Source organism: Phycodurus eques, chromosome 1 (assembly GCF_024500275.1).
Source record: "Phycodurus eques isolate BA_2022a chromosome 1, UOR_Pequ_1.1, whole genome shotgun sequence".
Lineage (NCBI taxonomy): Eukaryota > Metazoa > Chordata > Actinopteri > Syngnathiformes > Syngnathidae > Phycodurus > Phycodurus eques.
The window spans coordinates 43597045-43624361 of NC_084525.1; the positions used below are offsets into that span (position 1 = coordinate 43597045).

Genomic DNA, 27317 nt, shown 5'->3' on the forward strand with positions numbered 1-27317 from the left:
GACAGGCACCAACCACCTTACGGCCAACAGCTGCGGTCGGCCGCCTCAGCAATGGATGCGCGGAACATGATCTACTCGGACTCGATGTAGCCCGCCTCCCTCCGATGACACGACCACAAAGTCGATCATCGAACTGCGACCTAGGGTGTCCTGGTGCCAAGTGCACGTGTGTACACCCTTATGCTTGAACATGGTGTTCGTTATGGACAATCCGTGATGAGCACAGAAGTCCAATAACAGAACACCCGCTCGGGTTCTGCTTGGGGGGGGGGGGGGGACCGTTGCTCCCAATCACGCCCTTGCAGGTCTCACTGTCATTGCCCACGTGAGCATTGAAGTCCCCCAGCAGAACGATGGAGTCCCCAGCGGAGCGCCCCCCAGCACCCCCTCCAAGGATTCCAAAAAGGGTGGATACTCTGAACTGCTGTTTGGTGCATAGGCACAAATAACAGTCAGGACCCGTCCGCCCTACCCGAAGGCGGAGGGAGGCTACCCTCTCGTCCACCGGGGTTAACCCCAACGTACAGGCGCCAAGCCGGGGAGCAATAAGTATACCCACACCTGCTCGGCGCCTCCCACCATGGGCAACTCCAGAGTGGAAGAGAGCCCAACCCCTCTCGAGAGGACTGGTACCAGAGCACAAGCTGTGCGTGGAGGCAAGTCTGACTATATCTAGTCGGAACTTCTCGACATTCCACGTTCCTAGAGCCAGCTTCTGTAGCCGGGCATCGGATAGCCAAGGTCCCCGCCTTCGGCCACCGCCCAGCTCGCACTCTGTAAGTCCATCCATCCATCCATCCATCTTCTGTACCGCTTATCCTCACAAGGGTTACGGGTGTGCTGGAGCCTATCCCAGCTATCTTCGGGCGAGAGGCAGGGTACACCCTGAACTGGTTGCCAGCCAATTGCAGGGCACATATTAACAAACAACCATTCGCAGTCAGATTCACACCTACGGGCAATTTAGAGTCTTCAATCAACCTACCACGCATGTTTTAGGGATGTGGGAGGAAACCGGAGTACCCGGAGAAAACCCACGCAGGCACGGGGAGAACATGCAAACTCCACACAGGCGGGGTCGGGATTTTAACTCCGGTCCTCAGAACTGTGAGGCAGATGTGCTAACCAGTCGTCCACCGTGCCGCTTTAAGTCGTGCCTGTGAATATTCTCATTCATCCAGGTCATTTCATTTTCAGGGAATTGAATGGATCGCAACTGGACTGTTCTGTTTGTCTTTGAAGATGTTTCGCCTCTTATCCGAGCAGGGTTCATGAGTTCATGCGACAAGGCTTAGTTAGGACGCACTAGCCAGTGTTTGTGCTGAATAACTCAACTATTTATGCTCCAACTTCGAGGCATGCCCCACACCACGTATGGAATCATTCTTTTGGATTGCAAAAAGGGCGAGAGGCCATTGTCCGCCCACCAGAATCGATGGGTGGAAACTCCATCGTTGATATTCCATTTAGTTGTGAAGTGGTCGTGGAGTTACCTAACGGTCAATGAGAACGTTCTATTTGTTGGAGTCAGATTTATTGAGTTTCTTTGGATTCACATTTCAGCAGGATAATGATCCAACACATACGGCTAAGGAATCTCTCAGTTGGTTTCAAAGAAAAATAATAAAGCTGCTAGAATGCCCCAGCCAATTACCTGACTTGAATCCAATCGAAAATCTACGGAAAGAACTGATAACCCTCGTTTCATATCAGTGTGAACTGCTACTTAATTTTAAGTTGAGCAAACACCTCTTGTTTTACAGTGTGGGGAGTGAGGTGCGGTGACGGTGTGTACAGTTTCCAATGAGAGTCGGAATTTACAATGTAAAACTCGTGACACGTAAGGCCAGAGTCAGCCTTACAAACATACAACAAAACATGTAACTGTACAGGTTGTGTTTTTACTCGAGAAGCATGAGTTCCATGTTGGGCTTGTAAGTTTGGTCTGCCTTGCCGAGTTGGACATCCGACTTCAGGAAGAAGGGGTGAATAAAAAGTGGAAGGGACAGATAGATGTCATTTAGAATCTAACTAGGTACCAGTGCTATCTGCGCCCTTGTCAGCGGTATCTCCTCGCCAAACGATAGAAGGGACCCTCAGAGCACCGACTTTCTCCAGCTCGTGACCGCTCCGCCACGCGAGGCTCGCTCTCGTCGTGGCAAGGGGGCCAAACGCGCACATTTGACATTAATAACAAAACAAGACTGCGCTCTATCTAGCTTCAGAAAGGAGAGCGTGCATGTGCAGGAGACGAAAGCAATGAAAAAGACAGCGACTTTCAAACATGTCTTTATATAGTGAGACTCTGTTAAGGGAGTATTAAAACATGCACTCGCAAAAGTGCAATCACATGAAATCTTTACTCTGAGAAACTAGGGCGGAAAAACGTGAGGTCCTGAATAGATGGCCAAACGGGTGCCCAAGTGAAGGTCAGAGGAAAAAGAATTGGCTGTAGACTCACAGGGATCAGGAAAAGAAAAACCTGACAAAAACTGAATGGGATGAGAAGAACTCCTTGGGAAAGAACCATAGGTGCGTAGAGTCGCCAAATATTGTACTCAAGTACAAGTACTGCTACTTTAGAATAATATGACTCAAGTAAAAGTAAAAAGTAGTCCTTCAAATAATTACTTGAGTAATAAAGTATATGTAAAGTATTATTGAATTAAATAGCAATTGGTTTCCTCTTTTAAATAATCAATACTATTTTCCTGAAATTCACATTGTGCATATAGCAGGAAGCTGCATGTTCTTGTCTACAAACATTTCTAGGCAATTTCAAACATAAATATAAATAAGCATTTCTTTTAACAAAAACGGCACAGTGGACAACTGGTTAGAGCGTCGGCCTCACAGTTCTGAGGAGCGGGGTTCAATCCCCGACCCCGCCTGTGTGGAGTTTGCATGTTCTCCCCGTGCCTATGTGGGTTTTCTCCGGGCACTCCGGTTTCCTCCCACATCCCCAAAACATGCATTAATTGGACACTCTAAATTGCCCGTAGGTGTGAATGTGAGTGCGAATGGTTGTTTGTTTGTATGTGCCCTGCAATTGGCTGGCAACCAGTTCAGGGTGTACCCCGCCTCCTGCCCGATGATAGCTGGGATAGGCTCCAGCAGGCCCGCGACCCTAGTGAGGAGAAGCGGCTCAGAAAATGGATGGATGGATGTATCAAAACCACAAGGCAACGTAATAGAAGAGGAACATGTCGTCTTGTTATAAAGGCACAATTGTATCCAACTGTGGTATCTCAGTTGGAACACTACGGGGCACTAAGTAAAAATATTAGGTCAAAAAGAGGCATGGAAGAAAAGGACACGAAGAAGAATTAAGAACGTAGTTTCATGTCGAATAGATTCTAGCTGTGTGCTTATTGATCAGTAAATAAAGTGAATTAAAAGTATATATATTGATTCTTGAGAAAACTGCACTGACTAAACCAGACTGTAATGAACAGCTATTTCCATGATTGCTCACAAAGCCAGCTGCTAATGCTACCGAAAACAAGCATATGTGACGTCAAGCCGCACGATTCCCACAATGCAATGTGGATTTTGTTGTTGTTGTTTTTTTGCAATAATTAACATCCTTATTGTTAAGTTATTTGTCATTGTCGTTTCTGTGTATGTTAACAGTGGTGCTTGGAATGAATACATTATTTTGTTGTCAAATGTATTGCTGATTTATTCTATTTATATCTTTTATTTTTCATTTCATTCAATTACTTTAGGTAGTATGTGAAATACACTTTACACCGATCTGATCGGCTTGATCAGCCAATAATTAGCATTTTGTGCTGATCGCCTTTAATGTCATAATTCGCCAATCCGATCAATGGCGTCATTGATCGGCTCTGCAAAAGACATTTACTCCGCATCGCCATCATGTGCAGTATATTTCAATCCAAAAGCTAGTTTATTTTTAGCCTTGTCGCGTGTCTTTTGACGTAGTACTGTAAATATCTGACCGCCAATAAAGTTATTTTTTTTTTAAAAACTCAACTCAATAGGGTCCGGATACACTCGTTACCATGGCAATGACAACAACAATGGATCGCACGTGTATTGTAAGTACAAAATGGGGAAAGACGTGTGGTGGTGGTCACCGGTGCTCGGGAGAGAACGTTCATTCAAGAATTGGTTGAGGTATGTTCACGTACTTTTAATACGATACGGCTCGCAAGCAGGCAAAAAAACTTTATGTAGCTGAGCAAGCTAGTGCTAGCACTAACAGTTGTACGTTACCATGCCAGCGTTATGTTGAATCACGCTCTAAATTTTCGGTGTGTGTGTGAATTAATTTAATTACAATAAAGTCATGGGCTCACCACCTGTGGGAGGGGCCAAAGGGGTCGGGTGCAGTGTGAGCCGGGCGGTGGCCGAAGGCGGGGACCTTGGCGATCCGATCCCCGGCTACAGAAACTGGCTCTAGAGACGTGGAATGTCACCTCTCTGGCAGGGAAGGAGCCCGAGCTGGTGTGTGAGGTCGAGAAGTTCCGACTAGATATAGTCGGACTCGCCTCCACACACAGCTTGGGTTCTGGTACCAGTCCTCTCGAGAGGGGTTGGAGTCTCTTCCACTCTGGAGTTGCCCACGGTGAGAGGCGCCGAGCAGGTGTGGGTATGCTTATTGCTCCCCGGCTCGGCGCCTGTACGTTGGGGTTCAACCCGGTGGACGAGAGGGTAGCCTCTCTCCGCCTTCGGGTGGGGGGACGGGTCCTGACTGTTTTTTGTGCCTATGCACCAAACAGCAGTTCAGAGTCCCCAACCTTTTTGGAGTCCTTGGAGGGGGTTCTGGGGGGAGCTCCCACTGGGGACTCCATCGTTCTGCTGGGGGACTTCAATGCTCACGTGAGCAATGACAGTGAGACCTGGAAGGGAGTGATTGGGAGGAACGGCCCCCCTGATCAGAACCCAAGCGGTGTTCTGTTATTGCTCATCACGGATTGTCCATCCCGAACACCATGTTCAAGCATAACGGTGTCAACACGTGCACTTGGCACCAGGACATCTTGGACACTCAGGTGAAGAGAGGGGTGGAGCTGTCAACAAGTGATCCCACCTGGTGGTGAGTTGGCTCCGATGGTGGGGGAAAATGCCGGTCCGACCTGGCAGACCCAAACGTATTGTGAGGGTCTGCTGGGAACGTCTTGCAGAATCCTCTTTCAGAAGGAGTATCAATTCCCACCTCCGACAGAACTTTGCTCATGTTCCGGGGGAGGCGGGGGGACATCGAGTCTGAGTGGACCATGTTCCGTGCCTCCATTGCTGAGGCGGCCGACCGAAGCTGTGGCCATAAGGTGGACGGTGCCTGTCGTGGCGGCAATCTCCAAACCCGTTAGTGGACACCAACGGTGAGGGATGCCGTCAGGCTGAAGAAGCCTGACGGCCTATCATGCCTGTGGGACTCCTGAGGCAGCTGATGGGTACCGGCTGGCCAAGCAGAATGCAGCTTTGGTGGTCGCTGAAGCAAAAACACGGGTATTGGACCTCCTCAATTCCACCGACACGCCTTCCCATGAGGAAGGAGAGTCTGGGTTCTCTGAGGCGGGCTCTCCTATCTCTGGGGTTGAGGTCACCGAGGTGGTTAAAAAGCTCCTGGGTGGCAAGGCCCCGGGGGTGGATGAGATTCGCCCGGCGTTCCTAAAGGCTCTGGATGTTGTTGGACTGTCCTGGTTGACACGCCTCTGCAACATCGTGTGGACATCGGGGACAATGCATCTGGATTGGCAGACTGGTGTGGTGGTCCCCCTTTTTAAGAAGGGGGGCCGTAGGGTGTGTTCTAACTACAGGGGGATCACACTCCTCAGCCTCCCTGGTAAGGTCTATTCAGGGGTGCTGTAGACGAGGGTCCGTCGGGAAGTCAAATTTCAGATCCAGGAGGAGCAGTGTGGTTTTCGTCCTGGCCGTGGATCACTGGACCAGCTCTACACCCTCGGCAGGGCCTCGAGGGTGCATGGGAGTTCGCCCAACCAGTCTACATTTGTTTTGTGGACTCGGAGAAGGCGTTCGACTGTGTCCTTCAGGGAGTCCTGTGGGGGGTGCTTTGGGAACATGGGGTACCTGCCCCCTGATACGGGCTCTTCGGTCCCGGTACGACCGGTGTCAGATTTGGTCCGCATATCCGGCAGTAAGTCTGACTCGTTTCCAGTGAGGGTTGGACTCTGCCAAGGCTGCCCTTTGTCACTGATTCTGTTCATAACTTTTATGGACAGGATTTTTAGGCGCAGCCGAGGTGTAGAGGCGGTCCGGTTTGGTGGCCTCAGTCGGAAAATGGTGGCGTGCCCTCTCCAGGTCGGGGATGAGATCCTGCCCCAAGTGGAGGAGTTCAAGTATCTTGGGGTCTTGTTCACAAGTAAGCGAAGAATGGAACGGGAGACCGACAGACGGATCAGTGCTGCGTCTGCAGTGATGCGGACTTTGTATCGGTCCGTTGTGGTAAAGAAGGAGCTAAGCCGAAACTCTCGATTTACTGGTCGATCTACGTTTCTACCCTCACCTATGGTCACGAGCTGTGGGTCGTAACCGAAAGAGCAAGATCCCGGATACAAGCGGCCGAAATTAGTTTCCTCCGCAGGGTGTCCGGGCTCTCCCTTAGAGAGGGTGAGAAGCTCGGAGGATCTCAAGAGTAGAGCCGCTGCTCCTCCACATCGAGAGGAGCCAGATGAGGTGGCTGGGGCATCTGATTGCGATGCCTCCCGGACGCCTCCCTGGTGAGGTGTTCTGGGCACGTCCCAGCGGGAGGAGACCCCGGGGACGACCCAGGACAAGCTGGAGAGACTACGTCTTTCGGCTGGCCTGGGAACGCCTCGGGATCCCCCTGGGAGAGCTGGATGAAGTTGTTGGGGAGAGGGAAGTCTGGGCGTCCCTGGTAAAGCTCCTGCCCCCGCGACACGACCTCGGATAAGCGGTACAAAATGGATGGATGGATAATTCTATTACAGTACGTTAGCACCCATTATTTCTGTCATGTTTTAATGTTGGTTTGACCTGACTAGACTAGAATACTTTTGAAGATACTCAGTGTACAGTGCACAGTAAATGAAAAAGTCATTTAAATAGACAGATTGCTCCATCTTGTGATCGGATCGGTGATCGGTTATCGGCCCCATAAATCCTGATTGTGTCAAGCCTAGTGTGAAACAATGACCTCTTGGTCAATTCCTTTACAGGAGTGTACCCATCAGGGCGTAACTGTCTTAAGAATCAGTTAACTGTCCTTTTCAAATCTGCAGTAGAAGGTATTCAAGTCGTTGGGCTAGTGTGCTATTGTTCTCAGCTTGGGGGGATCGTCGCTTGTAATTAGTCAGCGATTGGAATGCATGCCAGACTGGTTTGAGTCGTTAGCGCTAAACTGTTTTTCCAACTTTGCTGCATAGTTCCTCTTTGCAATGTTAATTTCTTTAGTCAGCTGGTTTCTAGCTCGATTATACAGGGCCCTGTCCCCGCTCTGATATGCGTCCTCCTTAGCTTGGCGAAGCTGCTTAAGTTTAGCAGAGAACCACAGCTTGTTGTTGTTGAATGTGCGAAATGATTTTGTTGGTACACATAGATCTTCACAGAAACTGATATAGGATGTAACAGTGTCCGTATATTCATCCAGGCTGTCAGCTGAATTTTCAAAGACACTCCAGTCTGTGCAGTCTGAACAGCTTCGAAGTTCCATCTTGGCTTCATTGGTCCACTTTTTGACTGTTTTCACTGTAGGCTTCGCGCATTTAAGTTCTTGCTTGTACGTCGGTATTAAGTGAATTAAGCAGTGATCAGACGAGCCCAGGGCTGCACGAGGTATAGCACGGTATGCGTTTTTTATCGTAGTGTGGCAGTGGTCTAAAATATTATTTTCCCTGGTAGGACAGTCGATGTGCTGCTTGTATTTAGGGAGTTCGTGGTTGAGTTTAGCTTTGTTAAAGTCCCCGAGAATAATGAGAGGTGAGTCCGGGTGTTTTTTTTCAATTTCGTTGAATGGTTCGGCGAGCGTTAGCAATGCGGCGTTCGTGTTAGCTTGAGGCGGAATGTATACTCCAGCCAGTATGAATGATGCGAACTCACGTGGCGAGTCCAATGGCTTACAGTTCAAAAACAGCGACTCCAAATGCGGGCTGCAGTGTGTGCTGAGCTCCGTGACGTCCGTACACCATTGTTGATATAGAGGCATAACCCGCCGCCCTTTGTTTCCCCCGATGATTCCATATCGCGGTCCGCTCGATGAATGTGGAAGCCGGGAAGCATGACGGCGCCATCGCAAAGCCAGGTCTCCGTGAAGCACATGGCCCCGGAACGTCCGAAGACTTTACTGGTCTTTAACAGAAGATGAAGCTCGTCCATTTTGTTGGGTAGGGAGCGTACATTCGCTAGGTGGATCGACGGGAACGCCAATCTGTGTCCTCTCTTGCGGAGTTTCACCTGAATGCCGCCACGCTTCCCTCTGTGGCGCCGTTTCCGTCTCCATGCGCCGAAAACCGCGGACGCCACTCCGGTGAGTAATTCGGGGAAAAAACTGAGTGGATTTGCGAAAGTTGGTGACAGAAAGTCCGGAGTAGCCTCCTTGATGGTTAGCAGTTCTCCCCTTGTGTCAGTGAGCCGTGTAAGGTCTCCAAAGACGGACGAAAAACACAAAAACAATACTAGCGAGCACGTTACCGAGGCGACCACACTGGTAGGCGCCATCTTGCTTATATAAGATAATAAGACCTAACTATAGCAATAATAGCATTGTACACTTAGACCTAATAAATAAACAGTAAGATGCGCAGCATTATGTTTTCACTCTTCATACTTTCCTTTCGTATAACAACAAGTGACGAATGTAGCTGTAGAAAGAGAAGCTACGAATTTTGGCGACCAGTTCAGGGTGTACCCCGCCAGCTCCAGCACGCTCGCGACCTTTGTGAGGATAAGCGGTACAGAAAATGGATGGATGGATGGAGTACTAATATAACGTTTTCTCTCTCTCTCTCTCTCCCTCATTCTATCTAATTCTATCTGGACGATCACACACAGTTAATAAAAATAAATAAATAAGCGATCTCAAATTTCAGCTTTTATTCACTGTAGGGGTGCTTCAGCACCCCCAAAAATGAAATGGTCTTGACACGTATCAAGATACTTTATGCAGGTATAGTATACAAGTCCGAATTTTGGTATCATGATCTGATGGTCTCATGTATAATGAGAGTTTTCCATCCCCAGAAGTTGTTTCAACTTTGGGCCAGATTTTCCACCAACGTTTTGGTGGAACTTCAAACCCTACAACTTTTGGGGAATTGGAACTTGAAGTTTCATATTTCCTGTAAGCTTTGTGATGTTTTCCATCTGTTTTCTTAGGCCTCAGTTCCAGCAGTTCACTCCTCAAGAAGCTATCACACGAGAGCAAATGGAAACCTCGGATTCGCCCGCAGTAGAATTTAGTCCAGACCCCGCTGTCTTCAGTGACGAGTAGGTTGTCTGTTTTTAGCTTCTGCTGATGGTGTGACACACATGGTAACATCACATTTCTGTCCATCTACCAGGGCCACAGGGGACATGGACCTCGTCTTGAATAGTCTTCTGAACTTTCCTTGAAGATCCATTCTACGTGCCTCGTTTTCCCTTTGAGCGACATTCAGAACGCGACAGGTTCAACACAAGTCGTGATTTTTTTCAGAACATATATCCCAGGTGATTTGATTTTGACTTCTTCGCGTGTCCACTTTAGCAACATTTATTACTGTATACAACTTGTGTCCCTTTTGAAAATATCATGGCAGTGAAATTTATTTTAAGATGTTTAAGGAAAAAACAATGTTTGAATTTCCACCCTGTTGTCCACGCTAGCATGTAAACCACTGCTCGCAGACAGATTCAATCAGTACTAGCTGAACTGAATTTGGTTCTAGATATGTGAATGAGATGTTGTGTGAAAGGTGGTAGCTTTAGCTTAATTCATTCATCCACTCAAAGCTGTATTTCTAAATAATGTGTTCATATTGGAAAAATGACCAATTATTTGTGAAAAGTAATTTCTACTTGAGTTCCAAAGTAAAGCTTTCTTAAACAAATACTTGTATAAAGGAGCAAAAGTAGTAACCTTAGCATTTAGGTTTGGATGTAGGCCATCAATCAAGGCAATTATAGTGTATTGCAGCCATAAAAGTCCAAGTTAATGATTATTTGCTAAAAACAAAGCTTATCAGTTTGAACATTAAATAGTGTCTTTGTAGTGTATTCAATTAAATATAGCTTGAACATGAATTGCAAATCATTGTATTCTGTTTTTATTTATGTTTAACACAACGTCCCAACTTCATTGGAATTGGGGTTGTATTATAGGACCAGTTTAATATAAAGCACAGTTAGATACAATATACATAAGTAGGGGTTCCTACTCCAGCTTTCCATTTTGGGTCCTTGGCCTTGAAATTGTTGAAGTCCCCTGATGTAAACCATTAAAAATAAATATAATATATATATATATATATATATATATAGAGAGAGAGAGAGAGAGAGAGAGAGAGAGAGAGAGAGAGAGAGAGAGAGAGAGAGAGAGAGAGAGAGAGAGATTGGCATCGGCTTAGAAAAGCAACAAGTTATCGGTATCAATGAAAAACTGTTATCGTCCATCCCTAATTTTTAATATATGGTCCTCCGCATCGTCGTTTGAACCACCTAAATATTGTCAGGCACATTGTTTTTTTTCTGCTCCAATATAACTCATGGACTTGTATCATCTGGAAAACAATGTCAGCTATTCTGTTGTTAGCATTTGCCAAAAATGGTAATGCTATGCTAATGAGGCTTAATGACTATCAAGCTGTATGTCTGTTTTACAAGAACAGTGTGCATTAGCCAGAGCTGGGCGTGAGTCAGTCTCAAGTCATAACTTTGAAGTCTCAAGTCACTGTGGGGGAAGAAAAAGGTTTAAGCAAGTCAAGTTACTTGGTTTAAGCAAATCAAGTCATAAAGTCTTGCTCCAGTCGCAACAATATTGGAGTGGTAATTAAAAAAACATAAAAAATCACAATCCCCCCCCCAATAAATCGTAACACTAAAAAACGTATTCACACCCCAGCAGATGACATTTTAATGGTGAAACTTCAATAAACATGTTCAGTAGTGTGAAAACTATATTCACACGAAGCTACTCACAATTTGTACTGTACTTACTAATAGTGGAACTCACTTTTGTCAATATTTTTATCGCCGTGATTGTGACGCAAAGTAATTCCATATAGCAGGCCTATACCGCAAACGTCTCCACACTTGTATTTGTTTTAAATCACAACGCTAGCAATGCTGCTTTCACTTCTCCTGCTTTCTTCGGTTGGCATTATATTTTAGAGACTACTTTCTGCTCAAGAGTGCATGAGAGAGCGAGAAAAAGATTGAGTTTTGCGTGCCTATCTGAACCAAAACGAAAGGTTTGGTCAGATATCATAAACCGTCCCAGCCCTAGTTACTGTACGTTACTTAGCTGTACTAAAACGTTCACAATAACATCCTTTTTATTTTTAATCGTCACAAAACCAGTCTATGAAACTTAATGCTTGACCAGCTTGTTAAACTGTTAAATTAGTTTACCTGTCTTTGTGAGTTTTGTAGTGACAGATGAAGTTTGACATCATTGTTGTTGTGTCTTTAATGCGCGAGTTGCAAGCCATTCAGGTTACCATCCTCTTTTTACAGACTTAATCGACAACATAAAATCCTTAAATCCAAATTGTATTATCTTTGGCACGCCTTCCATTGTTGTTCATGCAGGTGGCTGCGTCACATCGGCAAGTACGCAACAACACAGACTGTTTTGCCAGGTTGGCGCAAATGTTTCCCCCAAAACGTTTACTTAAAAAAATACATTTTTTTGGAACCATCTCTGGTGTTGGCTTCCATTTTTTACTTGTTTTGCCTCATTTCCTTGTGCCACTTTTTTTATGATTGATGTAACCATCAAAGGCATACTGCAAACCATTATGCCTGCAGCTGTGTAAAACAAATATATTGCAAGGATAGTGGAAGTGACATGTTGTCAGACATAACAATTTAGCAGCAAATAGTACCACAAAAATGTGTCTGAGTGACTGCTATATATAAGCTGCGACCATTTAATTAAAAAATCTGAACTTTGGTTTATAAGATATAAGCTAAACTTCAGCAGTTTTAATAGTATCTACAGAGCAGATAATATAGGGCTGTGAATATTGTAAGTAACTGGTTTGATGTTTTAAAATCCCCACCAATAGCGATGATGCTAATTTCAGCTAGCATTTCGCATTTTGTTAGCATTAAGCTAGGGGACGTATGTTTATGTTAGGCTATAATATTCGTGATGCTGTGTTGAAAATCGTACTTCGAATGAATATTTATTCAAATAAAAAGCTTGAAGCAAGAACACCTTGCTTGTTATTTGGTGAACTGCTAGTGATATGCTGAATTAAACAATGCATGTTCAGGTAGGGTCCAATAAATACAAATACGAGAGGAAACAAAAGCTGCCAACCTTAATGTGGGAAATAAGCGAGTGGAAAGCACAAAGTAACACAGAAGTGAAAGTGCCACAACAAAATACGCACGTCAAATCATATTTTCGACATGAGGGTGTACATGTGAGCAGAACAGATTTTCAAACCGATCAGAATGCTTCAGTGTGTGCAGATTTGATTTTTAAAAAAGTGAACACTTAAAACTTCAACATCAAGCTAATTGAAGAATTAATGAACACTAAACGATTTAGTAAGTTAAGAAGAAGCTAAAAATAGACGAGCACGTGGTGTTCTTGGGTCGAGGAACTAGGTTTAGGTACTAACTTTACAGTAATTGTTCCATACCTTTCATAAGAACGTCTTGTGTTCGTGTGCTTTACATATTAAATTGTTGTGTTCTTTTCAACAGTAGATAAACAGGCAAGAAGAAAAGATGGCAGACACGAGTGTTAGGGAGCGGGGGACATAAAACCAATCAGTGCCATTGAATTGTGCAGACATGCCTGAACTGTGAGCATATCGCCGTGTCAATTGCTGCTTTGCATCGCTTCCACCTGCCCAAGAGAACACAATTGCATCACGGGGTGTATATGATGATTACTGTATTATTAGCTTCAAGAATCCTCAAACGTCGTTTAAAAAAAAAAAAAAAAAAAAAAAAAAGACAACTTTACACTGTACATCACAACAAAAACAAAAAAAGAAAAACAAATCCGAACATGTCACTAAAATCTACTCAACCAGCTGCTTATCAGGGAAACCACACAAGAAAAGAAAAAGCAGAAAGCTGCTTACATGTCTGGTCAATGTCACAATGTTATTAATGTGATCAACATTCAACATAACATTGACCACGCAACTTTCAAGCCAGCACACCTCATACACTCTTGTTTTTATGAGTCCTGACCTCCATGCTGATGTCACGCAACAGCAGCCTGTGTCTGTGCTCTAACTGCTCACCTTTGACAAAAACAAGGAAATGCAAACCAACAGTCTAAAATTTGAAAGGGGATCAAATTTACATGTAATATAGGCCTTTTTTCTTAGTTTCTTAGTTATACACACCTGCTTATCAACCATGGAGCAAGTGTTAAATTCACAATGATGATCTGTAGCTTCGCTGTGTAATAACCAACAATAATTTTCCTTTTGATTTGGCTAAAGGGATTTGGAGATCCATGCTTTTTTTTTTATTGGACAGCCACAATATCAATGTGTGCGTGTTGTGTGCGTTCCAATACTCCAAAATAAGGCCTCAATTATTGGTAAAGAAATATTCCTTATGGCATCTTTGGCATTTCATCTGTCCAATAAAAAGCATGGATCTCCACATTGTTTTTTTTAAATCCAAAAAACACCAACAATGAAAAAAAGGAAAATAAACACACATGCTTCGCATTGAACAGTGACTATTTGTAAATGTTACATTGTTGCATCAGCACCCTTATTGAAAATAAGTTTGGATGATTTAAAATTAGGTTACACATGGATCAATGAAGTAAAAGGTTTTTTTTTTTGTTTGTTTTTTTTAAAGAGAAATTGAAAACAAGCACAAAAGCATACATGCACACACATACACAGACAAAAAGCATTCTCTGACACACACTTTAAAAAAATGGAATTCATTCTGGTGAAGTACAATACATGTTAAGCGGAGCAAAGCAAATGGCAAAATCGTGGCGGCTGAAAAAGGAAAAGCATGCTGAAGTCTATGGTAGCTTCACTCCTAGCAAAAAAAAAAAAAAAAAAAAAAAAAAAACGAGAAAAGAAAGAAGGTGACTTGGTCTGAAGCCTTCATCTTTGTTCTGCAGTCCAAAAAGGGGGCAAGAGGCCCAGTTCTTGTGTCAGAACAAGGGTTGAAATGGAAAGAGGGGTTTGACGAGCACCTCGCTGTTCGTCTGCGGCCTTATAGCGCTTGCGTTTTGAGCTCCATGGGCTCTCTGGTCTCCTGCTGACCCTCGGCCTCTGGGGGCCGAATGCCCTTCAGTGTGGCGAGCCTCTCGGAGAGGCCACGCATTCGTGGAAAGAGTATGAAGTCATAGAGCAGAGCGCCAACAGCGCCGCCAATCAAAGGCCCCACCCAGTACACCTGCCGGGAACAAAGAAAAGAAAATGTGTTCTGCTGTGGTGCACATTGGTGAATTCAAAATACATTAGGAATTACTAATTCATCTAAGCACACCTTTGCGGACCTTAATGTGTGGGCTGGGAGTGGCAAACGAAACCGTTTGCACAAAAACTGCATACAATTGCCCAGGTGGTAAAAGAAATTGGGGGAGCTTCAAGGTGTATAGTGCAGGATCATTCAAAATTGGTCACAATCGAACAAAATCTGAGGTCGATTCAAAATGTCAGAAAATGGGGAAAATTGTTGATCATTTTTCTTAAGTCTGATCTCCATGAATGTCTTGTTTTTCTGAAAACAGAGATCATTTGTTTGCTTTCATGGGGGACTAAGGAAATCAGAAAGTATTCACATTTGATTGAAATCAGGATTTCGACTTTTAAAAATATTTAAAACGTGGCTCACAAACGACACTTCCTTTCCATTTTGTGTGCAATAAGCAGCTGGTGACAACCATATTTTACTGCATTTTTGTGTTCGGTCTTGCCATTAGTCATTTGAGTAACGAGAAATAACTAAATTAGTTATAAAAGCATTTGAATGGAAGAAGAGTTGTGTCTCTTCCACTTTATGAAATAAATTAATGCCACCACTTTAGACACTGCAAGGACAGCATGTCAGGAATCCCCCACATCGGGCCCTTACTAGTTGTTGCTGGCTATTAGGGGGCCCAGAAAGATGGCTGATATTGGTCCATATCAACGACAACTGGAAACCCCTGTAAACTACCTACCGGGGGGGTCTCCATGCTCCTTCTTGCCAGGGAACCCTAGGGTGGTCTAGTACCACCCCTGGTTTCCACAATCACCTCTATTTTGATCTGTTTGTAATTAACATTTAAAGACAAGCTTAAAAGCAGCCCAAATACAATCATCGCATTTGAACAATTTTAACGCTTGTGGCAAAATTTAATGTCGGTAGACTTTTTTAAACATCAATCCCAATGACTTGCTACTAAAAGATTTTGCCTTTAACCTTGCTGGCGTTAGCTTAGCAGGTTAGCAAAAACCATGATTTTCTCTTTTTTTTCTCAGGATGCTGTGCCATCCCTGAATTGCCTCACATTCAAGCCAATCAATATAATTTATTTGGACAGTATATAGTATAACGCAATAAATGCTGTAGGCCAGTGACATCAAAAGTACGGCCCGACGGGGTCCAATCGGGCCTGCGGGCATTGTTCTGCTCGTCAGGACAATTACATTTAAATTCATTTAAACATACTCTATTTTGAAACTCGAGCTTTTATTTTGACCCAAGCGCTGTAGAACCGGAAGTGCTGTGAGTTGCGTGACATGACGCACGAACCCGAGAGAGAGAAAAGATCCGCGCGGCGGGGCACATCTTCAATCCATATGCAGTAAGAGAGTGAGACTGTGTGAGATTGTGAAGCAGCGCCTATATATGTTAATATATATGGGTGTTTATTTGATTACGGGCCTTTTTGTGTCCTTGATGTAAAATTGAAAGAAAAAATATATTTAACTAGATTTTTTTCAATATCCAGCAGTGGACGTGCCTAATAATAAGCGTTGTGTAAAATTTCAATTATGGTGGTATTTTACTGTTTTCACCCTGTCCCCTAGCACAGGGTTTGGATAATGAAGCTCTATCTTTCTACTAAAAAAATGCTAAAATGGTGTAACTTTTAGCTTAAATTCCTTAAAATATAATAGAATTAATGATTTCTCATCATATATACAAAACATTTCAAATTTTTACTAAAATATGTCAGTCCCATTACCACCACAATGGCCATTTTCAAATCAATAAAGTTTTTTTCAAAATCTGATTCTTTAATTCTCTGTGTCATTTTGTCGTCACTCAAGCACATGCTAGGGCAGACAGAAGTCAGACATTTTGATAACTGGAAGAGTAAGTATTTTCCTCATTTGTACCCTTAAGTCACATAATATTTGTATTGCATGTCATTACCAAACGACTTGTAGTGTTAATATGTTTAAAGATTTTCCTGTAAAAACCTGATAATCATATAAAAATGTTGTGCAGGACTAGCTAGCTAAAAGGAAAATTTAAGCTAACTACCAGCATAGCACAGCTAGCTAAAAACTTGTCATTACCAATTCATGTCATCACATAGTGCAGTGTGGTGGTGATGACAGAAACGAAAATCAAAAGTGCCCGAAATCAAATAAATACATATATATCATATATTGTTTGATAAGCAATTTCACTTGCAATTGTGTACAAGTGCAGTTAAAAACGAGTTTGAGACATGGGTTTATTAAAGCTAGGATAAAAATGGTTGGGTTACGTCAGACAAATGAATCATGTGAGTGACTCGCTGTGGCGGTGGCGACCCCCGACAGGGAAAACCTGCAAGTCACTTCTTTAGTGAGACGTAGGCTACAAGCTAATTTTATGCATGCTAATAGTTGGAGATTACTTGCTAATTGATTGTGCAGACTAATGCTAACCTCATATAGATTCATTGTTTGTGTTTTCAACTTTTTATGGCAAGCTACTGGGTGACTGTTAAATTAACAGCTAATTTAAGTTTCTATTTTGCACATACTGTGGATATGTATGTCCTCAATAGACTTGGCTAATACATTTAGTTTGTCTTGATTTCTTTAGTTAGAGTCTGTCAATCTGCCTGATTTAAATTTCCAAGGTCGGGTGATAACTGCACTTTCATTCTCAAAAGTTCCCACTTTAGTTTGTATGGTGTGATGAGTCAATTGAGCCTTTCAAGATTTCCAGATGGATGTGGAAATGTAAGTACATTTTAAAATATTTCTAAATAAAATGTTTTATAAAAGGTACATACAGTTTATAGATCTACTCTTATGTGTCTTGCAACTGAGAATAAAAACTGATTCATAATGTTGAAATTGCACACATTTTTGTTGTATTTGAGATTGCTCATATGATTTGAAACTAGGCTTTACACAATCAGGATTTTTGTGTCCGATCACCAATCAGAGAGTTTAAAAAAACGATAACCGATCACCGATCCGATCACAAGATGGAGGAATGTGTCTATTTAAATGACTTGTTCATTTACTGTATATACTTGTGTACTTAATAGCTCCAAAAATTATATTTACCATAAATAATGTATCTTTGTTCCTCTATTTATGCCAGTGAGGCATAGTGACAGACAGAACTAATGAATGGTCTTCTATTAGATGGAAGGAAGTAAATACAGTAATTAACGTATCCACTTTTTGTGACTTTTGTTTGTTGGTGTGCCGTGAGATTTTTCAATTGTAAAATATGTTCCTTGGCTCCATAAAGGTTGGAAATCACTGCTCTAGTCAGATTGTGTATTCTAATCAGTCAAATCAAACGAACATTACAACATGACAGAAATAATGGGTGCTAACTTACTGTAATTAAATTACTTCACCCAGACCGAAACTTTAGAGCATGATTCGACAGAACGGTGGCTTGTTTACGTCCAACCGTTCGTGATACCACTAGCTTGCTAGGCTACATAACATTTTATTGCCTGCTTGCGACCCGTATCGTATTAAAAGTACGGGACCATATCTCAAGCAAGCCTTAAATGAACCTGAGCACCGGTGACCACCAACACACGCGTTTCCCCATTTTGTCCTTATAATACAGTCGGCTCGCTCCACTCTTGTTGTCGTCGCCACGGTATGAGTGTATCCGATCGCATTTGAGTTGACAAGTTAAGCCCAATGATCGTAAAAAACGGGATGCGGTGGTATCGGAATACAAAATTTTATTGCAGTAGTCTGACAGTGCAATCGTGAAAGAGCAAATGTGTCTTGTCGTTTGATCCGGGCATTACGTGTTGTCTGTTCCACACCGCCGACATGTTTCTTTTTTTTAATAACTTTATTGGCCATCAGATATTTCCAATACTACGTCAAAAGATACGCAACAAGTCTAAAAATAAACTAGCTTTTGGATTCAAATATACTGTGCACGCGGCGAAGCAGAGTAAATGTCTTTTGCAGAACCGATCAAATGACGTCATTGATCGGCAAATTATGACATTAAAGCCGATCAGCATAAAATGCTAAATATCGGCCAATACCGATCAGCCCAATAAAATCGGTGTAAAGTCTATTTGAAACAAGATTTCCAACAATAATCAGTAAATGTGACTCTTTTCCAAAATGTAGTTGTAATTATGTGCACCAAAAACAATGCTAAATAAATTGAATTGTCCTTATTTATAGCTTATTGGGGCATGAATATACTGGTCCGGCCCATGTGAGATCAAATTGGGGTCAATGTGGCCTGCAAACTAAAATGAGTTTGACATCCCTGCTGTAGGCCTATAGTATGTATGTGATCTTCTTACCCAATGGTTGACAAAATTCCTGACCAGAACAGCTGGGGCGAAGGATCTTGCTGGGTTCATTCCCGCTCCGGTGTAGTAAATCTAAGTGGGCAAAAGATGAAATATTCAAGGTCTTGAACGTGGACACTGATAAATGCGCGAGTTGTTCTCAAAATCTCACCCCAACAAGATGTCCCATCAGCACGGAAAAACCGATAGCCAGGGCAGCGGATCCCAAGCGTCCGTTGCGACGCTCGTCTGTCACAGCAAAGATGCAGACCACCAGCTGCAGGGTGAGGAAGACCTCCACAGTGGTGGCCATCCCCAGGCTGATGCCTGGCTGCAGCTACCGAGGCAATGTGGGGAGAAATTACCTTTACCACAGCTGTTTCTGACACTCAAGGTTCAATTCAGACATGTACGGCAATTTTTTTTATTATATATTTGAATTGAAAATGTATTATTTATTAAATATTTAAAAACGAATTTGCATTGTTTTTCATTTAAAAATAATATATAAAAACCAACAGCAACTAACAATGCTTGAATCATGGGTCATTTTCATATATAGTCATTTGCTCAATAATGGTAACGACATGGACCACTCAAAATCAATGTTACTGAGAAGAGTATTTGAATTATTAGCAGTTATCATTCAAACAGTCATAATTGTTTCTAAGGAGAAAAACATACACAATACTATTATAATATATGTTTTCAATTTTTTTTTTATGCCTAAAGTATTTTCCGTTATGTGTCCCAAAATGAAGTTGGATGATTTGCAACATGTTTTCTGAATATGCTAATTACATTTTTGGATCGACTGTTGATCTGTATAGGATTTTTCTCATTTTGCTTAATATGCCTTTTCCATGAAAACTAGTGTCTTCAGTTACTTTTTTTTTTTGTTGGGGGGGGGGGGGTGTTATAAAAAGTCCTCCTTTGTCAGTTGAGCTGACTGTACCATTGATGCCACTGGAGAGACCCTCATTATGTTGTTGCAATACACCAGAGGGACCTGCGAGCTGAAGAGCCAGAATGAGGCAGCCATTTTGCATTCACACAATAGCAGACAGCAAAATAAATGGTGTTATTTCTGAGACATGAATGTGAAAGTGTCGGAACTATTGTATGTCTTTACCGTTATTATGACTATATAAAGACAAGAGTCTAATGGATTTAATGAGTAATTAAGATCATTTATGCACTTACATCCACAGAGATTGAAGGGCAACACGTCAATTGTGCAACTCTCACAATTTTTATGAAGCTGTTAATGTCTTTACTGTTATCCAAGGAGTGTATTTCAATGGGCCACCACCATTTGTTCTGTCTATAAGGAATGCCATTACTATGCATGCCTAAAATAAAAAAATATATAAATAATAACTTCGAAAATAAAACTAAGTGTGGCTGTTTTAGCATGAGACATTTATACATAAAACCAAGGTTGTATTTAAAAAAAGATAGCTAAATTAGATTTTTTTGGGGGATCAAATTATATTTATTGATGAAATCATATGAAAATGACCAATATGCTTTTGTGTTCATATTTATCAAGTTCATGCCAAGTGCGTTGAAAACCCCACCATCTCAGATTTAACAAAACAAAAATATTTTGGTACTTTGACAATCATTTAGCTGCTTTTCATAATCCAAGAAAAAAAGAAACAGACATTATTTTCATTGGCTGAAGCCAAATACTTAAATGGAGTGGGTTCCAGGTGGTCTTACCGTGTTCAGGACCAAGTTGCCCCTCATGTTGGTGGGCGTGACCCCGTAGAGTACGGCTGCGCCGGCCAGGGCTCCCAGACATTGGGCGACTATGTAGAAGAAGGCGCGGAACAGCGACATCTGGGAGCCAATCAGGAAGGCGAAGGTCACAGCCGGGTTGATGTGTCCGCCGCTGATGTGGCCGATGGACTGGATGAGCGTGGCAGCCGCCAGGCCAAAGCAGAAGGCCACGTGCAGGACGTTGTGGGGCCCCGTGGTCCAGCGGAGGGCGGCCCCCAAGCCGAAGAAGACAAAGAACATGGTGCCATAGAACTCGGCGAACACCGCCCGCCAGAAGGACATGGACCGGATTTCCCACATGGTGACCCGAAAGTGGACTAAACACAAACTATCAGTCAACTAAATGGAGACCTACCCCTCCCTGAACACTAACACCTTGTTCAAATCTGCCCTTCAACAGGAAAAAGTAGTGACTCGAACCAAACTTGGGATACTTTGGGAATGTCTGTCATGGAGAGCTCCTGAGTGGAGCACCGCACCAGTCTGCTCGCATCAACGGGCCAACGCCAGAGTAGTTAGCAGAACACTGAGACAGATACAGCGGAAGCACGCACTGCACACATTCAACCCCTTTACCAGGCCGGGGGGAACTTGGAGGCCTTTTTATAAGAGCTTCACTGAGCCTAGGGGAGTGGTCAGTGTACAATTGGGCCATTGGAAATAACATCCTTAACCCTTGCCACACCTGCACCAGCGCACACAGCTCTTTGGCTGATGAGAGCAAAGGGTCTGTCTAGAAATGAACCAGAAAGAGGCTTTATTGGGTCGCTTCCAATTGAATATACAGTACTGTGCAATGAGATGTATATACAGTAGTGCAAAAGTAAAACTTTAAATATTAAAAAATACATAAATATATCAATGTTTAAGGAGGCAGGGTGGACGACTGGTTAGAGCGTCTGCCTCACAGTTCTGAGGACCGGGTTTCAAATCCCGGCCCCGCCTGTGTGGAGTTTGCCTGTTCTCCCCGTGCCTGTGTGGGTTTTTTCCGGATGTTTGAAGACTCTAAATTGCCCGTCAGTGTGAATGTGAGTGCAAATGGTTGTTTGTCTATATGTGCCCTGCGATTGGCTGGCGACCAGTTCAGGCTGTACCCCGCCTCTCGCCCGAAGATAGCTGGGATAGGCTCCAGCACACCCTAGTGAGAATAAGGAGAAGTGAGGAGAAGCGGTACAGAAAATGGATGGATGGAGGGATATCAATGTTTTAATAAGCTATGTTAAGGCTTCCCTTTGTCATCAATTCTGTTCATTACCTTTATGGACAGAATTTCTAGATGCAGCCGAGGCATTGAGGGGGTCCAGTTTGGTGACCTAAGCGTTGCATCTCTGCTTTTTGCAGATGATGTGGTTCTGCTGGCTTTATCAAGCTGCTGTCTTCAAATCTCGCTGGAGTGGTTTTCCAGAGTATGAAGCGGCTGAGATGAAAATTAGCACCTCCAAGTCTGAAGCCATGGTGCTCAGTTGGAAAAGAGTGGAGTGCCCACTCTGGGTCGAGGAGGAGATCCTGCCCCAAGTGGAAGAGATTAAGTATCTCAGGGTCTCGTTCACGAGTGACGTAAGAATGGAGCAGGAGATTGACAACTGGATTGGTGCAGCATCTGCAGTGATGTGGACTCTGTATCGGTCTGTCGTGGTGAAGGAGCCAAGTCGAAAGGCAAAGTTCTCAATTTACCGGTCAATCTGTGGGTCTTGACCGAAAGTACCGAAAGGTCGTGGATACAACCGGCCGAAATGAGTTTCCTCTGCAGGGTGTCCGGACTCTCTCTTAGCGATTGGGTGAGAAGCTCGGTCATCTGGGAGGGGCTCGGAGTCGATCCGCTGCTCCTCTGCATTGAGAAGAGTCAGATGAGGTGGCTGGGGCATCTGGTTCGGATGCCCCTGGACACCTCCTTGGTAAGGTGTTTCGGGCACGTCCCACTGGGAGGAGATCCGGGGGACGACCCAGGACACGCTGCAGGGACTATGTCTCCCAGCTGGCCTGGGAACGCATCGGGATTCCCCCGGAAGAGCTGGAGGAAGTGGCTGGGGAGAGCGAAGCCCAGACTTCCCTTCTTAAGCTGCTGCCCTCGCAACCTGGCCCTGGATAAGAGGAGGAGAATAAATGGATGGATGTTAATCATGTTGTATTATGTATTAATAATTTTGATTCCCCTTTTTTCATAATTAAATAATACGGGAGATACATTTTCATAAATCTTTTGCATTGGACAGGGACAATGCTTTAACCCCCGCCTATTCCCGGTTCGATTTTCACAAATTAATCTATTCTCATAGTTTTCTGTGGAAGCTGTCCTTAGCTATGTGCTGAATATAAATGATAACAAATGATAGGATGCGGATGCTTTTTTGCAGTGGACAGCAACAAACGCTTTAATGGTTTAACATCTTCTCAGTCTCTATTATAATTCCATAAATAATAACTACAGGTATTATGAAAGGATTGGTTTTAAGCACCAAGTTGCACCTCGGATGAAAAGTGCCATGAAAAAGTATTTTCCCTATTCCTGATTTCATACATCAGTTAAATGTTTCAGATCAAATCAATTTTAATATTTCACAAAGACAACCCGTGTAAATAAATAAAATAAATTTTCAAAATGATTTAAGTTTTCAAGGGGGTAATTAAAATTTATTTGGCCTTATGTGAAAAAGTAATTGCCCTCTGAACCTAATAACTGGTTGGAGCAGCAATAACAGAAATCAAGCATTTGCGATAACTCGTGAACTTTTTGCATCACCATGGAGGAATTTTGGCCCACTCTTATTTGCAGAATTGTTTTAACTGAATTATATTGGAGAATTGGCAATGATCAACTCCACATTTAAGGTCATGCCAAAATATCTCAAAATTGGTTTTAAGTCTGTAATTTGACTTGGCTACTCCAAAACCTGCATTTTTTTTAGTCATTCAAAGGTGGACTTGCTGGTATGTTTCAGGTCATTGTCTTGCTGTATAACCCAAGAAATATTGAACTTAAGGGCATGAAGCAGAATTCATTGTTCCATTAATCACCGCAAGTCGTCCAGGACCTAGATAACAAGCAGCCCTAGTCCATCACCCTGCTCCGATCATAAATGACTGTTGGCATGATTTTCTTTGTATCTAATACTGTTATTTTTACACAAGATGTAACGGGCCACAGACCAACTTTTCGAAGCCCAACTTTTGTCACGTCAGTCCATAGAATATTTCTACAAAGGTCTTGGGGATCATCAAGATATTTCTTGGCAAATGTGAGACAGGCCTTGGTGTTCTTTTTGTTAGCAGTGGTTTTTACCTTGGAACTCTTCCAGAGATGCCATTTTTGCCCAGTGTCTTTCTTATGGCTGAGTGGCTAGTAAGGCCTGAAGTTCTTTAGACTTCGTTCTGGGTTCTTTTGTGACCTTCTGGATGAGTGGTCATTGCACTCTTGGAGTAATTTTGGCTGGCCGATCACTCGTAAGGTTCACCGCTGTTCCCAGTTTTTTCCATTTGTAAATAATGGCTCTGACTGTGGTTTGCTGGAGTCCCTAAGCCTTGGAAATGGCTTGATAACCTTTTCCAGACTGATCGATTTCAATCACTTTGGTTCTCATTTGTTCTTGAATCTATTTGGGTAGTGTTTCTTTTTTGATGATTTCTTGATTCAACAAATCTGGTGGTAGTCAGGCCTTGGTGTGGGCCAGTGAAAGTGAACTCAGCTTTGCAAAACAGTCATTAATCACAGTTAACTCATAATTTAACAATTACTTTTCCACATAGGGCTAGACAGGTTTGAGGTTTCTTTCCCTATTTGGTTGAATGACTGTAATCAACATATACGATGAAAATGCTCCATATGCATTTTTTAAAATGAATTAATGGAGTAAATAATCAATTACAGAAAAATGTTTATTGAAATGTTTTTTTTTTTGTGACACTTTTGGATTATTAAACATGTCAAATAGACCCAGAAACATTATTTCTGTTACTATGAAATCTACCTAACAGGAGGGTTGGATAATAATCATGATGTATTGATTCATACTATTAAATTGTGATTTCATTTTTGTTAGCACTCTTGTTTTGTTGGGGGTCAAATTGGTCAGATTATTCTTCAATTAAACTAAATATTTTTCAAATGTAAAAAATGTTTTATTTGCTTTCGTTTCATTATATATTTATTTTTAAAAATTTTGGGGGCTAACTAAACATGGAGCGGGTCACTTGACCCATGACTATTTTCGGAGTACCAAAGAAACAATCAACAGGAATATTAAAAAATGAAAAAAAAATAATAGCAAATATTAATACTTTTATAGTCAAGCGATAAGCTATTAATGTTTGGGTTTTATGGGTTGGATGCTCATAAACGGTCCACATGGCAGCAGAAGTGATTAGGTAGATGTTTGCGTTTGGCATGCTGGACAGCGCTGCAGGCTCCGCATAAAGCGCTGGAAATTCTACAGGCGGTGAGGGAGCAGTGACAGCGGGCATTGAGCGTGTTGCTGACACGCTTGGATGCTGGCGGCGTGTATGAAAGAATTGTGCTGAGCTCACTGATGCTTTTGTCTTGCTACCAAAACTGCTTGCTGGCAGCTGCACTTTCTACTGCTTTCTCCATGATGTTTAAATTGCTGTTGTTGTTTTAGTAAGCTTTGTTCCCATCTGACTCTACAACTGCAGTACCCTCCAGATCAACCTCTAACAAACAACGCCCGGCACCTGTGACTCCACCCATTTTAAAATTAATAACAACAACATTCATAATAATATTAATAATAATAACTTTCACTTTTTGCGGCTTCACTGCGTCACTGATTTTTTTTATCTTACTGATATCGTGGATTAGTTGATATATCGCGGGATCTTGCGGTGATTATTTTTCAACACAGACTGTTCTTGCAGACTCACATAGCAAAAAGCATGAGCCAGAAGGAAAGAGTGCATAGAAATAGTGAATGTCCAAACTTTGGGATCATTACACACGTAATAAAGGAAGTGCAACTGGCATAAGTTACACATCTGCAGGTCTACGGTAAAGTAAACATTGTTAGCTAATTTAATATAGCCTACGATTGGTAGTTAAAACAAATTGTAACTCTTCCAAAGGTGGGTAGAATAGAGAAGGATACACAGCCACTGGTGCACTTTCAATTGGTTTGTTCAGGGTTGGCACTGGGTCATGAAACCTCTTAGCCAATGTGGCTTGTGTGTAGTTAGCCACAAAATCTTGTGTGTAGTTAGCCACAAAAATCACGTGTGTTTATGTGGCTAAACGTGTCTCTCGCTCTCGTACACTCCAGATTCTTTTTTGCTCGCACAGTTTGCTTCGCTTCTGTTTACATTTTTTCTTCCTGATAAGCCTGTTTTTCTTCTAAAGAAAAATTAGAAGCGGCGACTCCTGGATATTTTTAAAACTGTGGGACTGTACTTTTTTTTGTAGATACAGTCAGTTCTTGCTATATTCCAATATTTTATGATACCCTCTCACCATTACGTGAGCGTGGCCTGCTAATAAGCACAAGCCTGCTATTAGCAACAAGACCAGCAATCAAGATGCCTCCCTTTTTCTATCACGACTATCACAGACTGCTGCAGAGGATGTCAATCCTGGAAACGAAAATCAACCGTCTTGAAGTGTATGTGGATGTAAATGGACAGTCGGGGAATGATGAGTTGAAGTGTGCTAACAGACAGCCACTTATCGCAACAAAGAGGTAGGATGTGGACTGTGGAAACGGTAATGGACCATCCAGGAGTTCTCCCTGGAATTTACTGGGAGCAAAGCCCAAAGATATGTGACAACATTTGCAGTGAGAAGAACACCAAAGTACTGTGTTTTACCAATGATATCTCTAAAAAAAAATCCTGGAGCTCACTTATCAGCACCCAACTGTGAAATCTGTCATTATACACAGGGGCCCTGGATGTTCTCAAGCAGCAATCAGAGGTACTGAAGCGAGATTTCATTGATCTCCTAACAAAAGTGCAATGTTTGGGTGCTGAGGTTTTCATAAGTGGACCTCTCCCACATTTTGGTGGGCACAGAAATGTTTACAAGGCAGACGGTTTCTGTCTAGATAGACAAGGGGTTAAGTTATTGGCTGCCAACATTTTTACTGTCTACGTCATTCAGCAGCCCAAAAAGAAAACACTGGCCTTGTTGACACGGCTGAAGGACAAAAAGTTGCAGTTGTTCCCAAACAATCGGAGGAACAAGAGATAAGGCGACACGAGGCGCAGACGGATTCATCAGTGTCATTCAAACAATCGGAGGAGCAAATGACAAATGAGATGAACCAGCACGTTGAATATCCCACACCCCTCCCTGCCCCATTGGAGCAAAGCCCAACCCAAAACTCACTCTCTACTAGCCTGAATTCTCTGTTAGGTGTGACAGACAGGATGAAGACTATTGTGAATATTGGAATCCAAAGCACACCACGCCAAGACCTTCCGAAGTCCTATCCTCCCTCGCCTGAAACCACCATCCACTAAGATGCGAAGGGCCCCTTCTCCACCCATGAAGAATCTTATCTGCGAATCTGACTGATATCTGCGGGGTCTTTTCCAGAATAAGTCAGACCCCAATGGAGATCAGGCATTTTTCATCCCTATAATTACAAGGGACAGAAGGTTGGTCAGAGAAATATGGCACAAAAAAACTAGAACTACAAACTTAGTGAGGATAAAATGT

The 27317-nt window shown here is 42.9% G+C and overlaps 3 protein-coding genes across 6 annotated transcripts in view; 1 reads left to right on the top strand and 2 right to left on the bottom strand.

Annotated features, from left to right (window-relative positions):
- stat6 (signal transducer and activator of transcription 6, interleukin-4 induced) overlaps positions 1–17690 on the top strand; it is a 97007-nt gene extending 79317 nt beyond the window's left edge. For all 4 annotated transcript variants that reach the window (XM_061693529.1, XM_061693538.1, XM_061693519.1 and 1 more), the window contains exons 19-20: positions 9325–9435; positions 9510–17690. In XM_061693529.1, coding sequence (XP_061549513.1) covers positions 9325–9435; positions 9510–9561 — 163 coding nt within the window. In that variant the 3' untranslated portion in view covers positions 9562–17690. The remainder of the gene's footprint in view (positions 1–9324; positions 9436–9509) is intronic.
- On the bottom strand, positions 13122–22253 carry mipa (major intrinsic protein of lens fiber a). The gene is made up of 4 exons (XM_061693553.1): positions 20597–22253; positions 19044–19208; positions 18884–18964; positions 13122–14544 (listed from the first exon to the last, which is right to left on the bottom strand). Exons 1-4 carry the CDS (start codon positions 20954–20956, stop codon positions 14362–14364), a joined length of 789 nt encoding a protein of 262 aa, XP_061549537.1. The 5' UTR covers positions 20957–22253; the 3' UTR covers positions 13122–14361.
- Positions 22254–22403: 150 nt separating this feature from the next.
- ptges3a (prostaglandin E synthase 3a (cytosolic)) overlaps positions 22404–27317 on the bottom strand; it is a 67436-nt gene continuing 62522 nt past the window's right edge. Inside the window, exon 8 of the mRNA XM_061693566.1 lies at positions 22404–22737. Coding sequence (XP_061549550.1) covers positions 22500–22737 — 238 coding nt within the window. The 3' untranslated portion in view covers positions 22404–22499. The remainder of the gene's footprint in view (positions 22738–27317) is intronic.

What these genes read in the sequence shown, in the direction of transcription:
- mipa (XM_061693553.1), bottom strand. Translation starts at nt 20,956, where the DNA reads ATGTGGGAAATCCGGTCCATGTCCTTCTGGCGGGCGGTGTTCGCCGAG. An exon ending in TGATGGGACATCTTGTTGGG is followed by an intron (nt 18,965 to 19,043) that starts GTGAGATTTTGA and finishes TTGCCCACTTAG; the next exon opens with ATTTACTACACCGGAGCGGG. An exon ending in GGAATTTTGTCAACCATTGG is followed by an intron (nt 14,545 to 18,883) that starts GTAAGAAGATCA and finishes TGTTCCCGGCAG; the next exon opens with GTGTACTGGGTGGGGCCTTT.